General features: G+C 40.2%; 1 protein-coding gene across 1 annotated transcript in view; it reads left to right on the top strand.

The window, feature by feature from the left end:
- Positions 1-18,533, top strand: part of LOC115113192 (glutamate receptor ionotropic, delta-1-like) — a 467,913-nt gene that overhangs the window by 253,139 nt on the left and 196,241 nt on the right. Inside the window, exon 3 of the mRNA XM_065012780.1 lies at positions 6,764-7,048. Coding sequence (XP_064868852.1) covers positions 6,764-7,048 — 285 coding nt within the window. The remainder of the gene's footprint in view (positions 1-6,763; positions 7,049-18,533) is intronic.

Genomic DNA, 18,533 nt, shown 5'->3' with positions numbered 1-18,533 from the left:
CTGCTCGCCTCCCTACCATTGAGGAAGTACAGTTCCCGCTCAGCCCAGTCAAAACTGTTCGCTGCTCTGGCCCCCCAATGGTGGAACAAACTCCCTCACGACGCCAGGACAGCGGAGTCAATCACCACCTTCCGGAGACACCTGAAACCCCACCTCTTTAAGGAATACCTAGGATAGGATAAAGTAATCCTTCTCACCCCCCCCCCCCCCTAAAAGATTTAGATGCACTATTGTAAAGTGGCTGCTCCACTGGATGTCATAAGGTGAATGCACCAATTTGTAAGTCGCTCTGGATAAGAGCGTCTGCTAAATGACTTAAATATAATGTAAATGCATTGTCACTAGCCTAATTTCCATAACCAGAAACAATCATATTTCACAGATTAACCATGGTCAAAAGGAGTGAATGATTTTAGAAGATTTGGATTGAATACCTACTGAAGTATACTGAGGAAAATTAATGGGATTATGAAATATCAATTTATTATTGGCCTAACTGCCAAGAGGTTCCCACACATCTTGGGTTTATGTGCAATCTGTGTGGCTGGTCTTTTAATCTGTCTCATTGGTTATGTCACAACATATACCAATATTATTGTCTCTATCTACATTCAACATGTTTTACAGCTACTGTATTTCAAAAAATATATATCATATTTAACCTTTATTAAACTATTTAACTTTATTTACAGCTACTGTGCAAGTGCAACATACTGAGTACGTGGTGTCAACATTAATGCAGTCGCTGGTTATTTTTGCAAAGGTTTCCCCTTTGATTAAACTTTAGTGTGTTTACAGAGAGAGAGACACTAAATGAGATCATCTCATTTGCCGTTTGAAATTCTTCCAACAGCCCCAATTTATGTACTCTTACCACAGCATTGGTGAGGTTCATTAGCTACATTCTGCTATGCTCCAATTACAACTGTACACATTGAAGATAATCTCATAATTTGCAACGGATTGCTCGGCAGAAGTTGTATATAATGTCTCCTGTGACTGCAATGATGTATAATAATTTGCCACATCCCAATCTGTGCATACAGAAGTGCTTTGATGTGGCAGTAGCATCTGCAGGGAAACATCTGAATCAAAACAATGTGTGTTGTTAAACAGCCTTCAATCCTTCAGACAGATGTCTTTTTAATGTTTTCAATTAAGAGTTTAAGGAACATAAGATATTTCGCTTGATTTACCCCCGATTTGGGCTCATTTTAATGTCAATAGAATGTGATGCATGACAGTATTGTGGCAATAATTTCATCAGCATAATGGTATCCTCATCAATCTACACACAATACCCCGTAATGACAAAGCAAAAACAGGTTTTTAGATTTTTTTGCTCATTTATAAGAAAGAAAAAAACTGAAATATCACATTACGTAAGATTTCAGACCCTTTACTAAGTAATTTCTTGATGCACCTTTGGCAGCGATTACATCATTGAGTCTTCTTGGGTATACAAGCTTGGTAAACCTGTATTTGGGGAGTTTATCCAATTCTTCTCTGCAGATCCTCTCAAGCTCTGTCAGGTTGGATGGGGAGCGTCGCTGCACAGCTATTTTCAGGTCTCTCCAGAGATGTCCAATCGGGTTCTAGTCCGGGCTCTGGCTGGGCCACTCAAGGTCATTCAGAGACCCAAAACCACTCCTGCATTGTCTTGCCTGTGTGCTTCACCATAGGGATGGTGCAAGGTTTCCTACAGACATGGCATTCAGACAAAGACTTTAATCTTGGTTTTATCAGACCAGAGAATCTTGTATCTCATGGTCTGAGGGTCTTTTGGTGCCTTTTTGGCAAACTCCAAGTAGGCCGTCATGTGCCTTTTACTGAGGAGTGGCTTCCGTTTGGTCACTCTACCATAAAGGCCTGATTAGTGGAGTGCTACAGAGATGGTTGTACTTCTGGAAGGTTCTCCCATCTCCACAGAGGAACTCTAGAGCTCCATCAGAGTGACCATTGGGTTCTTGGTCACCTCCCTGACCAAGGCCCTTGCTCAGTTTGGCCTGGCGGCCAGCTCTAGGAAAAGTCTTGGTCGTTCCAAAGTTCTTCCATTTAAGAATGATGGTGGCCACTGTGTTCCTGGGGACATTTTATGCGGCAGAATGTTTTTGGAACACATCCCCAGATTCGTGCCTCGACACAATCCTGTCTTGGAGCTCTACGGACAATTCCTTTTACCTCATGGCTTGGTTTCTGCTCCAACATGCCCTGTCAACTGTGGAACCTTATATAGACAGGTGTGTGCCTTTACGAATCATGTCCAATCAATTGAATTTACCATAGGTGGACTCCAATCAAGTTGTAGAAACATCTCAAGGTTGATCAATGGAAACAGGATGCACCTGAGCTCAATTTCGAGTCTCATAGCAAAGGGTCTCAATACTACTGTTTTATTTTTTATAAATTTGCAAAAATGTCTAAAAACCTGTTTTCGCTGTCATTATGGGGATTGTGTGTAGATTGCTGATGAATATTTGTTCTTTTATCCATTTTAGAATAAGGCTGTAACATAACAAAATATGGAAAAAGTAAATTGGTCTGAACACTTTCCAAAGGCACTGTATATATACCATGTTAACCTATCCAAGTCTCAGTACATTTATTTTAGTAAGCAAACCTTCCTGCGGATGAGGCCTGCAGTTCAACGAACATGATGTGTCAGATACACAGCAGCATATGAATGATAGCCCCTTTCTACTCTAGTGAGAACATTTAGTAGTCATTATTCCATCATTATCATCTTTGCCAGCGCCTCTGCAGACCTCTGCCCGTCAGAGAGGCTTGTCTGTAATGGAATTGAAATATTAATATAGTCTATTTTCCAGAAAAAATGGGCAAATCATGTCCTGGGATAGTAGGGGTTTAGTGTAGACATAATGGCTGTGCTCCTATTTGGTTCCATTTCCTGACACACCATTAGCTTGTAGAATGAGGGAGAGAAGGGGAAAATGATGCCATTATGAAAATGACACATTAGTAGAGCGTAGGATGGTCAAATAAAATCTAATTTTATTTGTCACATACACCAAATACAACAGGTGTAGACTTTACAGTGAAATGATTACTTGCGAACTCTTTCTCAACAATACAGTTAAAAGGTAAGAAAATATTCGCCAAAAAATTAAGAATTGAGTAGTAACTCAATAAAATAACAATAACAAGGCTATATACAAGGAGTACCGGTATCGAGGTGTCAATGGCGGTCAGTTTTAATGAGCATGGCGTTATTTCTATTACAGCATATTAGATGACTGTCATTCATATTCCATTCAGCCAGCTCAATGTAACATCGATAGGTTAATGCTACAACATGATACCAAAATGTTTCCTATACCCATCATGTGTTTACTACAACCTAGCCTATGAATGAACATTTACAACGTAGGTGCACAGGTCAAGAGAAAATGTGAGTAATTAAGGTGACAGACAGTGACCCATTCAATACCGCTTTACATCCTCTATCCTGCATCTAGCTGATATAGGGTGATATAAGTCCAACAGCAAAAGAGAAATTCAGGTATGTTTATCCCCGTTTCATTCCGTTTGCTTCCATTTAAGAAACATCTTTCAACAGAATCGGCAGAATGAATACAAACCTGATCACACAGGCTACACAGTTCACTTTCATAGCAGCCACATACAAACAGTAAGATATCGTTGTTTGTTCTATAATTCCTTCTCGCATCTACACGTTCTCCTCCTCTCACCATTTCCCTTTGCTTGTGGATTTCAGTGCACAACACATCAGCTGTCTGTGACCATCATATCATAACTGCTAACTGCTACACACAGTCTACATCGTTGTCAACATATTAGCTAACGTCATAGTCAACATAGCTACTAGAACTAACACATTAGTAAACCCGCTACAATCATGCCGTACAATGTACAGCCAGCAAGCAGTTTAGCAGTTACACTGGTGGCTCCCGGTGATAATAAATTAATAAAACCAAACGCGTGCCTTGACTTGGAAGAATTCCAGTGTTGGATAGCCATAGCCAGCTAGCTAACATAGCAGGCTAAACTAGCTAGCTGCGTTCTCTAGCTAATTGAAAGTGAAAGTGGAAGAAAATACAAAGAAATATAGCTAGGTTTCTCTATTGCTTCTCCTTCATTTTTAAAGAAATTAATTTGTTCAAAACTGTTTAAATATTGTCTTTCGCACTCTTTGAGTCAACTACTCACCACATTTTATGCACTGCAGTGCTAGCTAGCTGTAGCTCATTATTACATTATCTTTTGATTTGGTGGACAACATGTCAGTTCATGCTTCAAGAGCTCTGATAGGTTGGAGGATGTCTTTCGGAAGTTGGCATAATTACTGTGTATGTCTATGGAAGGGGGTGAGAACCATGAGCCTTCTTGGTTTTTGTATTTTGTATTGAAATCAATGTACCCAGAGGAGGACAAATGCAAGCTGTCCTATGGCTTCACCGTGATGCTACCCTACAGAGTGCTGCTGAGGCTACTGTAGAACTTCATGACAAAACCGCGTGTTTTAATCAATTATTTGGTGACGTGAACATATTTAGTATAGTTTTATCTAAAAAATTACAACTTTTTTAATGAAATTCACTGAGGAGCATGGTCCTCCCCAGTCTCCTCTGAAGGGTACGAGGTGTGATATCGGAAGGCGTTGATTTTACCAATTAAACTCCCAGCTGCATTTCTTCCTACACAATGTTACTTGATTAGGTCGACACAGATATTCTAAGGTCCCAATTAAACGCAATTTATGTAGAAAAACATTCACTTTAAATAGGATATTTTTGCTCGACTGTACTTTGGGTCATTTCAACCACTGAGTTCCTCTACTGAACTGTCAAACTGAATTTGTGAGTGCCAAGCCAGTTGGGAATATTTTTGGGCTGTTGAGGATTCAGGTCACAGGTGATTCATTAGCATGTGAAGGTGCTTTGGGAAAATAGGTCCCTCAATCACCTAAATGCCCTCATTGTCTCTCTGTCTCCCCCCTCTCTCTCGCCCCCTGATTTGCCCCCTGATTTGCTACTCCTATTGCTACTCCTACTCCTCCTCACTCATCCACATGTTTTGTTTTATTCTCTCTTATTCTCTCTCTTCTTCTTTCCATGACATAGACTGACCAGGGAATCTAGCTGAAAGCTATGATCCCTTATTGATGTCACCTGCTAAATCCACTTCTGTGTAGATGAGACAATAGAGACATTTGAGATTGTATATGTGTGCCATTCAGAGATTGAATGGGCAAAACAAAATATTTAAGTGCCTTTCAACAAGGTATTGTAGTAGATGCCAGGCTCACCAGTTTAAGTGTGTGAACAACTGCAACGCTGCTGGGTTTTTCATGCTCAACAGTTTCCTGTGTGTATCAAGAATGGTCCACCACCCAAAGGACATCCAGTCAACTTGACATAACTGTGGGAAGCATTAGAGTCAACATGAGCCAGCATCCCTGTGGAACGCTATTGACACCTTAGAGTCCATGCCCCCACAAATTGAGGCTGTTCTGTGGGTAAAAGTGGGTGCAATTCAATATTAGGAAGGTGTTCCTGATGTTTTGTACACTCAGTGTACTTATTTATGCAAGACAAGTATTCATTGACCCAAGGCATGGTTGATTGAAAGTTTCCTGCCTTATTAAGATTGAATCCGAGTCCCTTGTTAATTAGACTTCGGACTTCTGTTTGGTTATACTGTAGGTGGTTGATATGTGTTGATGCGTTTAGTGTGTGGGTGGGAGTCGGTAGAAGTTTAGAAGATTTACAGCTTGTACACTCACATTAAACTTGTTTAACTTATGACCATGAACATTTTATTTGTATTGTATCTTTGAATAAAGACATTGACTTGTGTACTTGGCAGTCAGCAGTTTTTAAGCACTGGTAAATGTTTATTTACCATTTTGAATGGCTCCAAGCACACTTCCAACTAGCATAATACTTTATAACACTTCATAAGCAGAACTCACTGACAGAGATGCGCAACATTCATACATTATTTACTATTACTTATAATGAACAGCATTTCAGAGTAAATTTGGAGCCATAGATGTTATACAGTACTGTAAAATATAAATAATAATTTGTCCCAACCACAAGAATCTTGATTTCTCCCAAGCACACACAAATATAAACAAACAGCAGGAGGAAGTGGTGGTTGGACCAACTATTACAAACATGGATTTGTATGTTACTCTGAGTGACAGATTACAGTAAATATATGTTTCTGTTGTGAAGGGGAGGGATAAGGGGGTGCATGCAAAAGAGAAAGGGATTTATTGCATAACTTGTTGTACTGTACTTGTGCCTTTTTTGTGACATTTTACTTTTCTACAGGCCCCACCAACTCTTTCACCCATCCTCTTTCTGTTGTTGTCCCAATGCCCATGGCAGTATGTGCCCTCAGTTCCTTCCCTGCCCATACCCTGGTCTCCTGCTCTATTTTTCTCTGCCCATGTCCTGCACTGTGTCCTACCCTGCCCATGTCCTACCCTGCCCTGCTGTGCCCTGCTCTGACCTGCCCTTGAACTTCTGTCCCTTCACCTCACATACTTTCTGTGCTACAAGTCCCTTCCCAATTTCTCCAGGAGTTTGATCTTTGGGGGGAATTTTGTTATCTCCATTTTTTTTTTTATCTCCATCTTTATCTTAGTCATCTCTACAAACAGAACACACTACTTTCATTTGACCACTACTGATCCCTTGTGTTCTCTACTGCCTTATTGGAATGTCTGAAGATTGTCTTATCATGTCCCTCTCTTATCCTTGTCTCTCTTCAGCCTGTGAGCTGATGAACCAGGGCATCCTGGCTCTGGTGACGTCTACAGGCTGTGCAGCCGCCAACGCCCTCCAGTCCTTGACCGACGCCATGCACATACCCCACCTGTTTATCCAGAGGAACGGTGAGGGCACGCCACGCACCTCCTGCCACCTCAACCCCAGCCCTGATGGGGAGAGCTACACACTGGCCGCTCGTCCGCCTGCTCGCCTCAACGACGTCATGCTGACCCTAGTCACTGAGCTGCGCTGGCAGAAGTTCATCATCTTCTATGATGCTGACTATGGTGAGTGGGGGAGCAGGGGTGGGGTAGAGGGTGCGTGGGGGTTGATGTGTGGGTGTGTGGAAAACATAGTCTGGAGTGTTGTATTTTACAGGTTTTGTTGTGTTTTTTTATGTGCAACCTTCAAAATACCTCTTCTCCAATGAGGAAGGCCAGTACAAGGTTGATGATGATGATGATGATGACCATAGTTGTGTTAGCCAACCTGTAGTAATCTAAAGGTGAAAAGTTTTTTTCCTGAAACTATATTGTTCTTTTGACAATGCTGATCAATGTTTAAAGGGATAGTGTGACATTTTGGCAAATAGCCATTTTATTTGTACTTACCCAGAGTGAGATGAACTCACGGATACCATTTGTATGCTTGCTCTTCCTATAGACTTCCATTCATTGTGATAACGCTATTAGCAATAGCTCCAGAAACTACCTTCAACTTCCTTCGTAAAAATGGTGTCCATGAGTTCATCTGACTCTGGGTAAATACAAAAATGTTGCCAAATGCTGCACTATCCCATCAACTAGGTGTTTGTGGAACACACATCCAATTATTGTTTTGTCTACCTTAGATTCCCATTGCACTCTTTACAATGAACAATGAACAATCTGAACTGCCAGGATGAAAATATTTTGGATCTTTACTCCAATGCCTTTAATTACAGTTCTCATCATAAAGTCATTTTTGGATGCTTCTGAAGCATAGATTAAATATGACTCCCTGTCAACGTTTGTAAATCATTCAAATGAAATCACTTCATAAGACATCATCGCTTCATGTTCTCATGGTGTATGAGCATTATATCAATAGTAAATCACTTCATAAGACATCATCACTTCATGTTCTCATGGTGTATGAGCATTATATCAATAGTAAATCACTTCATATCACAGTCCACATAAATAGTCAATCTGGGGATCTCCATAATGAGGTCAGAGTGTTTAGTGATTCAAAACGATTAGAACATGTTGTCAAAGCCATACACTGACTCACAGAGGGGATTCTTGTGTAATTTCCTAAAAAAGTTAAATCTTTGGTCATGTTCATGTTAAAGGCATATTGTGTCATTTTATTTATTACATTTTTTAAACTAAATTCAACCAACAGTACACAGGGCGAGTTTTCTTTGCCAGTGCTCTGCACGCTGATTAGGTTAGGGTGGGACTTGTGTTTTTCATTTGTGCATTTGTTGGTTGAAACGTTGATTGCTTGTGCGTGTCATCCCATGGCCACAAGGAAAACAGTAATAATAGATTGCACTCTTGACACGGTGCTTGGAGAAGCTAGTCTTAATTGGCTGGATTATTTAATTCATCTCACCTATAACTCCCTTTAGGCCAGACCTTTTCTTATCCACTTTTAGAACACAGTAAACTCTGGAATCAGCAATGAATTGCTGAGAGCAGTAACTGTTGTGCAGAAGTTGTATACCCATTCATAGCTGTTTGAATGTAGATTGAGACCTGTGGTAGGGATACTTTATCATGGACTCATGCTTCACACACTTTCAGTAGACACACAAATAAATACTATTGTATATTGATTTTCCTGCTATAACATCAGCAACTCAAGAGTTTGTCATGGCATTTTGGTTGAATCCTTTTGGTGTAAGCATTTCACTGTTAGTCTACATCTGTTGTTTACGGAGCCTGTGACTAATACAATTGGATTCGGTTTTAATGAAATGCAACTAATCAGGGATAGGAATAGACAAGAAGTATGACTAAACAATGTGTTCATTCTGAATATAACCAGGCCCCATTAGTGTTAAATAATGAATAAAGAGACCAGTTTTGAAGAGGCAGTAACACTGACATCCACATCCTGGTGTTACACGCTTTAACTCAGCACTTCAATTACATTTCCAAACAGTCAAAATACCCTCAGTGCAGACGAGTGATTAAAGAACATATCATTCACATGTTCTGAGTGTGATCGTATCAAAACCCCGTCTTCTCCACTTCCTCTGGTCTATCTGTAGTCTGAGGAGTAATTTGACACTCTAGGATGTATTTCACAAAGCATTTGACACTAGGATGTATTTCACAAAGCATTTGGCGCTCTAGAATGTATTTCACAAAGCATTTGGTGCTCTAGGATGTATTTCACAAAGCATTTGACACTAGGATGTATTTCACAAAGCATTTGGCGCTCTAGGATGTATTCCAGAAAGCATTTTGTCGCTCTAGGATGTATTTCACAAAGCATTTGACACTCTGCAGCAAAGCAGCACATTAACACCTGGTGCGTCAGGTTTTCCACAGTTCTACAACTCTGGTTGTGTAATTCTGCATGTGTAAGTGATGCATGCAAGTCCCATTAATTTTTTTGGCACAGAAATCTGGAATAATTAGAGTAACTTCTTCCGTTAGCTGCTTCTCCGTCTGTCCCCCCACTCTGAATGGGAGTAGACATAGCAACTGCTCCGTTTTGCTGCAGCTCAGCTCGCAAGACATAGTTGCCTGCTCACACAGCTGATAAAAAACACATTACAAGATTTTGGCAATGAAGGCATTCCTTCTACCCAGAATTGGATGAACTCAATACTTCTCTTGAAGGCAGTATCATTCACTGACGTATGTTGGTATCTGAGGTAAAGTAGCGACTGCTCAGTGGCCATGGCTACAACTGGAGGAGCGAGAGTGAGCCGAAGGAAGGGGGGAAATGACCATTTATTTCTTTATTGACTTTTATTAACCGTTTTCACTCGTACCTGTACAGAGGTTGAACATGGCAGATTTGGACACTGATAAGTGCCTAAATTGGAACGCAGTGGCTGTACAGTAACACGCTATACATGATTTCAGAGCTCAGGGCCTGTTCATCACAGCTCTGTATTGGGTTTTGCCTGTGAGCCATTCTGAACTTGAGCACTGCGCGCGACAAGAGGTTGCCCCATCCCTCCCGCTAATTGAGCAACTTTTGGACATTTGTTGTTGTCGGAGTGAGGGAAATGCTGTAAATTAAGAGGATTCGATGTATTTGAAAATGAGACGTTGAAGATTATAATAAATACCGCTTTCGTGTCATACAAGCAAGCGTCCAAGTGTCCAAATGTAAACTTCACATTTCCATATAATAAAACTCATGTAATATAAAGTGTCAACGTTTATGATCACTATGTTTGATGTACAGTTACAAGATGACATGGTGTTATATCCTGAACAGAATGAGCCTGTTTGTTGTATTGTGAAGAAAATGTTCCGCAGACCATGCATCTGAATGCACAGATGACTCCATTCTCTGCGAACTAAAATGACGATCTGCTTCTCTGAATTGCCTTGTGAAAGCCTAACACTGTAAGAACGTATTTTATCATTTAGCTAGTCATGTTGGCAATGGAACAAGCTTTCAAATGATGCCCACCTGACCCAGTTTGTGATTTATAATGAACATTTTATGGATTGTGTAAACAACAACAGTAGTGTGTGATGGCAGGGATGCAGGGCTCTGTTCCAAACAAAACAACAAATGTGCTTGCTCTAGTTCCTCAACGGCACAGCTAGGAGAGCTCAAATCAAAGCAGTAACATTGCTTTTGTATCCAGAGTATTTTCAGATTTTGTTATTAACAAATGCGGAAAAAAGTACAGTAAATTTAAAATGCACATTAAATCAACAGTGTAATGTTTGTATTCAGTCTTGTCAGGTGAACTGTTGTGTCCTCACCTCAGTCTAATAATTTCACCATCATCTCCAAACTGTTCCCTTTTCATTTGTACCATGGTTATGCATATGCGTTCCATATTTTTTCTGAACAAAACATTTCAATTTATCCCTATAGGCCGATTCCCATGTGTGTAAGGGGTTAAGTAAACAACTGTATATAAGCCCTAAACACACAGTTAGTTTTTGTCATGAAATGCCTATTATATGCATATTTCTACCACTCATTCCTGTAGACTGTCGATCCTGTCCCGAACTTGACTCCAGAACTTCACTCCCATTCCTGCCCATATCCCACAGACCTGCAAGACCCGCGGGACTCCTGTTCCCGTGTCAACCTCTACTGCAGATAACAAGCTCTTGACCCATCGGGTTATCATCCTGTCATGACAAAGCACTAAATGACATCTGAATGTGGCTGTACAAGGAAGTGACAAGCATTTTGTTTATTTGAATTGCTCCCGGTATGGAGTCAGTTGTACATTCTGTGTGTAAATATATCACATCTGAAATACAGCAGCAGCTGATGAAAAGCTGAGGCTGTATTTCTCCTTGCTGAGTCATCAGTCGACTGGCACTTTCTGCACTTCCACTGTGCAGACAGATGTTAGGCAACATACAGTATTAGTTATACCCTCCTTGCTCCAGGCACCGTGGTGCTGTAGCATTGAAGACCATGCCTAACAGTATTACCTAATAACATACAGTATCTAGTTAGCTGTATGAATGTCAATGCTTGTAATGACTTGACACAACAGTGGGCCTTACAGTAAAGGAAGTTGTGTTTGTGCAGAACTCATAAGGATTTGTCTGTATATGCATCATCAAAGCACACTTCTCTTCTGTATTTCCCATGAGGTATCTCTGGTGCTTTGTCAAAAAGGGGCAAGCTCAGGACTGAAGAGTTTCAGTTTATTAGGATCCCCATTAGCTACTGCACATGCAGCAGCTACTCGTCCACATAAAACGTACAAATACTTGACAAAGTACAGTACCATTATAGAGAAAAACAACAAGAAATGTAATTAAATAAAAAATTAAATAAGAGTTATATATTGGAAAGACACCGAGATAACAAAAATACTATATATATATATACATATATATTTAAATTAGATCTTTAGAAAGAGGAAAGGCGCCGTGATACAATACATTTTTTATCAGTTAAAAAAAGAAGTAAAACTTGTTTTTGCCTGAGTAACCTCTGGTGGCAGAGCATTCCACGTTGACATAGCTCTATACATAACTGAGCGACGCATTAAATCTGTTTTTGGTTTGGGTACCGTGAAGAAACCCATAGTGGCGTGTCTGGTGGGGTATGTACTGTATGTCGGTTTGAAGTGTATGCAAATAGATTTTACAAGTGGCTAGGCATTTCCAACACACAAATGTTTCTTAAAAAGAGTAGAAGAGAAGTAGCCAATATCTCCTCAACCATCAACCATGAAAGACTATCATGCATGTTGTTGATGTTAGTTCTGTGTTTCCAGTTAAGGGTAAGGGATGTGCTGCTTTCTTTTGAGCCAGTTGCAGTTTTCTAGGTCTTTCTTTGCTGCACCAGAACATATTACCAGACAGTAATCAAGATGGGACAAGATCAGAGCCTGATCAACTAGTACAGTTGATCTTTGTCTCAAAATATTTTTTAGAAAAGACATACCTCTCCTCATGTTCACCACAACTTTGTCAATATCACTTGACCATGATAACTGACCATCTGATGTTACACACACTTTATGCACCAATCCAGAGGTTTGGGTCGGAGAGAATTATTTGAACCAAATAGAATGTTGTTGGTTTTTGATGTATTTAAGACCAGTTTATTGTTAATTAGCCATTTTGACTTGCTAAGAATCTCTGTGAGCTCTCTGTCTGTAGCTGCTGATGTGTAGAGAGTGCAATCATCAGCATACATAGTCATTTTAGCTTCTTGTAAGGAGAGTGGCAATTCATTTGTTAAATGAAGAGTAACGGCCCAAGGCAACTACCCATGAGGGATACTGCACTGTACATATATGATGTTGGAGAAGCTTCCATTGAAGAATGCTCTCTGACTTCTATTTGATAAGTTGCTCTCTAACCATGGGATGGCAGGTGAGGTAAGGCCATGACCAGTGAGTTTTTTTCAGTAACAAATAACATATGATCAATAACATCAAAGGCTGCACTGAAATCTAACAATACAGCTCCAACTATAATCTTATTATCCGTTTATCTGAGTCAGAGCAGTACAAGTTAAGTGCCCTTCCCTATATGCATGCTGAACATCAGTCGTCGTTCTTTGAAAAGTAGCATTGCATGTGTTCAAACACAATCCTCTCCATCAGTTTACTAAGAACAGCCAGCAAACTGATTGGGCAGCTGTTAGAGCCCAGCAAATGGTGCTTTACAATTTTTAGGCAGTGGAATTACTTTAGCTACCTTCCATGCCTGTGGACACACACACACTTCTTTAGGCTTTGGTTCTCAATAGTTTCTCATCTAGGTTATCTATACCTGGCGGTTTATCATTTCTGATAGATAACAATAGTTTTTCCATCTCTTCCACACAAACTTGACCAAATTTAAAAAAGCAATCCTTCTCTTTCATTATTAGATCAAATATTATGGTTCACTGTTTTGTTGTCATTTCACTTCTCAGTGAAGTTTAGTCACACCTTTTCTCAATTTCTCACAGTATGTCAACCAATCAGCTGAGCAGCCTGACTTGTTTGCCACCTTTTTTTGCATAATTTTTAAATGCATCATCGAGGGTGCTCTAGCAGTTTTCAGTTTCTTGATAAGTGCATGTTTGTCAACAATTGGCAAGAATAATTTTACAAATACTCCCAAGTCGTCTGGATTATCCTACTTATACACATCAGACCATCATAATTGTTTTAACATATTCTACAAAAGAAAAACATTTAGTATGATCTCTTCTAAATAGTTTTAGGCCCTGACTTTGGTACTTTGGCATTCCTTGTTATTGCCACAATGTTATGGTCACTACAGCCAATGGGAATTGATACTGCTTTAGAGCAAAGCTCTGCAGTATTAATTCATATTTTATCAATACAAGTGGATGTCACAGATCTAACACTATTGGTATATGCTCTCGGTGGTGTTGGTTGAGTGATAACCTGGGTCATGTTACAGTCTTTAGTCACAGTAAGAAGCTTCCTCTTGAAAGGACAACTAGATTATAACCAATCAATGTTCAGGTCACCAAGAAAAGAATACATTTAATCAGAGACATTATCTAACACCACACACACATTCCCCAGATACTGTCAGTTTGCATGAACTTGTGTCATTACATACGGTATGGGTAGGCTAATCCTTTCGTTAAGATTCATGAAGACAGCTGTGGTATATCAAATCAAAACAAATAAAATCAAATGTTATTTGTCACATGCGCCGAATACAACAGGTGTAGTAGACCTTACCGTAACTTACAAGCCCTTAACGAACACTGCAGTTCAAGAAATAGAGTACATTTTTAGAAAAAGCAACACAATAAAATAACAATAACGAGGCTATATACAGGGGGTACCGGTACCTAGTCATTGTGCAGGGGTACAGGTTAGTCGAGGTAATTTGTACATGTAGGTAGGGGTAATGTGACTATGCATAGATAATAAACAGTGAGTAGCAGCAATGTAAATAGTCCGGGTGGCCATTTGATTAATTGTTCAGAAGTCTTATGACTTGGGGGTAGAAGCTGTTAAGGAGCCTTTTGGACCTAGACTTGGTGCTCCGGTATTGCTTGCCGTGCGTTAGCAGAAAGAACAGTTTATGACTTGGGTGACTGGAGTCTTTGACTATTTTTTGGGCCTTCTTCTGACACCGCCTAGTATATAGGTCCTGGATGGCAGGAAGCTTGGCCCCAGTGATGTACTGGGCCGTATGCACTACCCTCTGTAGCGCCTTATGGATAGATGCCGAGCAGTTGCCATACCAGGCGGTGATGCAACCGGTCAGGATGCTCTCGATGGTGCATCTGTATAACTTTTTGAAGATCTGGGGACCCATGTTAAATCTTTTCAGTCTGCTGCGGGGGAAAAGGTGTTGTCATATGTATTTGGTAAAAATAATCTTGTGAAAAGTTTAGTATTTGGTCCGATATTCCTAGCACACAATGACTTCATCACACTTGTTACTCTAAAAACTTGTTGGATGCATATGTAGTTTGTTTTGGTTGTGTTTCGGATTATGTTGTGCCAATAGAAATTAATGGTAAATCACGTATTGTGTCATTTGTGGTAACTTTTATTGTAATTAACTATAGAATATGTTTTTGAACACATCTACGCTAATGTGGATGCTAAAATGATTACGAATAATCATGAATGTATCATAAATAACGATGACTGAGAAAGTTACAGATGCACAAAGATCATGCCCCCAAAACTTGCTAACCTCTCACCATTACCAATAATAGGAGAGGTTGGTATTTTTTGGGGGTATGATATTTATGCCCCTGTAACTTAACAGTCATCATTATTCACGTTTCATTCATGATTATCTGTAATCACGGTAACAATATATCAAACAAATGTTTGATATCAAACTTTGGTCCATAGCCCATACCTCCATAGCATTTGGTACAGCTCTCATGCATGTACTCTGTTGGAATGGAGGAATTCATGGAGCATCGATAGCCTAAAGCCCCACTTCACAAGCTATCTCACGAGCTATCTCAGCTTTGAATCTGTTGTGGTAACGGTGTACGTCTGCAGAGGACTGGACTGTAATGGACTGTAATGGGAGTTTGTCCATAGATGCTATACTGTAGTTAGTGTATGTTGTATTTGGACTAGAGTTGCTACAGTAATGTCACGCTGACTGTTTGGCTGTTTGCTTTTATCGCTGTTCAAGCAGCTGGTTTTGTGTCCTCTGGGCTAAACTCAGACAGCATTAAAGTATGTTTGTTAGTGATGCCCATTTATTCACATGAACGCATCAATGGCATCCCTTTTAAATGTCTCCTCTCTGTTTCCCTTATCTTGTTCCATTTGTCATTTTGCATTTTCAACTCATCATTTTTGAGTTCATGTGAGTATTGCTCGGTTAGCGATAGCTTCCACATTATTTGGCCTATGAGCACTAGGAGAATGGTGTCATTTGAAAATGATATTTTCTTGCATGTTTATGCAAAGGAGATGGTAATCCCACGTATGCCTATACTGTATGAACCATTTTTCATTTGGAGAATGATGCTGCTCTTTGTTTTTTGGATTTGACCTGCATTTCTCCAGATTGGCAGGATTGCAGGGATGCATAGTAGGTGAAATAAAGACACAGTGAGTTACAAGAGTTTTTCATAAATACCAACTGTCTGACCAATACTGTCCTATCGCGGCAACTCTCATCCATGGTCTTGGACGATCAATCATCAACAGAGAGTACACTGATGTTTCTGCTATTTTTTTACTTTGAAAACCCCACAGATAGAGTCAATGTTGAGGAGGAAAGAGGAAAAGCTATTTTAAACTCTTCAACAGAAAAACAAACTTCTTTCAGTTTGCTTTTACGGATCACGGCTTTTTGTAGAGTCGGCAAAAGAAGTGAATCATGCATCGTACCTTCTCCTCTACTCTCCTCTACTCTGCTTTGTTTCCCACTGGGCAACATCGTTACCACGTCATTTGAACAAAAACATTAAATGTGATGATGTTGAATAAAAGTGGAAAAGTGATTGGATTTGGAAAAGTGTAAAGAATTTTTTTTCACCCAACTTTTCACCTAAATCCAATGTCATGGTGAAATGTATGTTTTGTTGATTTCACATAGAATTCGCATTAGTTGACAACTCAACCAAATGTAAATCAAAGTTAGACGTTGAAGTGACGTCTGTGCCCAGTGGAATGTTTGCAGTGAAGGGACATTGACAAATTAAAGGTAGCGGGGTGAGTTCATGCGGTGAATCAAATGAAGCTGTGTTTACATTTAGCTTTTGACCATGACCGAGAGACAGTTTAGAGGGCATGTTGTACTGGATCTGCGCTGGGACTCTTTCAAGAGGCATGAATGTCCCTGGTGGGGTTGAATGCATGATAATAAACCATTATTGTGTGTTCAGTGGAAGTCAAATCTGGTCACGTTTCTTATAACTCTTTTCAGTCCATTAGGATTGCAACTTTTGCTGGTTTCTATCTCTGATTTTATCAGCAACAAACATTGTCAATCAATGACTGACCAGGAAGAAGAGAAAACTAGCAGAGACTGTAGGTCTGTAGAACTAAGACAGTGGACATCTACTTTGAAAAGTTTGGATATGCGAAATACAGTTAACTTATCTACATACTGTATTGAGAAAGGCCATTGGGATGTGCATAGACTCTGAGTATACAAAACATTAAGAACACCTGTTATCCATGATTTTTATTTTTTATTTTTTTATATTTCACCTTTATTTAACCAGGTAGGCAAGTTGAGAACATGTTCTCATTTACAATTGCGACCTGGCCAAGATAAAGCAAAGCAGTTCGACACATACAACGACACAGAGTTACACATGGAGTAAAACAAACATACAGTCAGTAATACAGTATAAACAAGTCTATATACGATGTGAGCAAATGAGGTGAGATAAGGGAGGTAAAGGCAAAAAAAGGCCATAGTGGCAAAGTAAATACAATATAGCAAGTAAAACACTGGAATGGTAGATTTGCAGTGGAAGAATGTGCAAAGTAGAAATAAAAATAATGGGGTGCAAAGGAGCAAAATAAATAAATAAATTAAATACAGTAGGGAAAGAGGTAGTTGTTTGGGCTAAAGTATAGGTGGGCTATGTACAGGTGCAGTAATCTATGAGCTGCTCTGACAGTTGGCGCTTAAAGCTAGTGAGGGGGATATGTGTTTCCAGTTTCAGAGATTTTTGTAGTTCGTTCCAGTCATTGGCAGCAGAGAACTGGAAGGAGAGGCGGCCAAAGAAAGAATTGGTTTTGGGGGTGACTAGAGAGATATACCTGCAGGAGCGTGTGCTACAGGTGGGAGATGCTATGGTGACCAGCGAGCTGAGATAAGGGGGGACTTTACATAGCAGGGTCTTGTAGATGACCTGGAGCCAGTGGGTTTGGCGACGAGTATGAAGCGAGGGCCAGCCAACGAGAGCGTACAGGTCGCAATGGTGGGTAGTATATGGGGCTTTGGTGACAAAACTGATTGCACTGTGATAGACTGCATCCAATTAGTTGAGTAGGGTATTGGAGGCTATTTTGTAAATGACATCGCCAAAGTCGAGGATTGGTAGGATGGTCAGTTTTACAAGGGTATGTTTGGCAGCATGAGTGAAGGATGCTTTGTTGCAAAATAGGAAGCCAATTCTAGATTTAACTTTGGATTGGAGATGTTTGATATGGGTCTGGAAGGAGAGTTTACAGTCTAACCAGACACCTGAGTATTTGTAGTTGTCCACGTATTCTAAGTCAGAGCCGTCCAGAGTAGTGATGTTGGACAGGCGGGCAGGTGCAGGTAGCGATCGGTTGAAGAGCATGCATTTAGTTTTACTTGTATTTAAGAGCAATTGGAGGCCACAGAAGTAGAGTTGTATGGCATTGAAGCTTGCCTGGAGGGTTGTTAACACAGTGTCCAAAGAAGGGCCAGAAGTATACAGAATGGTGTCGTCTGCGTAGAGGTGGATCAGAGACTCACCAGCAGCAAGAGCGACCTCATTGATGTATAAAGAGAAGAGAGTCGGTCCAAGAATTGAACCCTGTGGCACCCCCATAGAGACTGCCAGAGGTCCGGGCAGCAGACACACTGAACTCTATCAGAGAAGTAGTTGGTGAACCAGGCGAGGCAATCATTTGAGAAACCAAGGCTGTCGAGTCTGCCGATGAGG

This window comes from Oncorhynchus nerka, linkage group LG28 (genome assembly GCF_034236695.1).
Source record: "Oncorhynchus nerka isolate Pitt River linkage group LG28, Oner_Uvic_2.0, whole genome shotgun sequence".
In the NCBI taxonomy this organism is placed as follows: domain Eukaryota; kingdom Metazoa; phylum Chordata; class Actinopteri; order Salmoniformes; family Salmonidae; genus Oncorhynchus; species Oncorhynchus nerka.
Note: the sequence above shows the minus strand (reverse complement) of the source record. Positions and strands in the feature narration are given on the sequence as shown.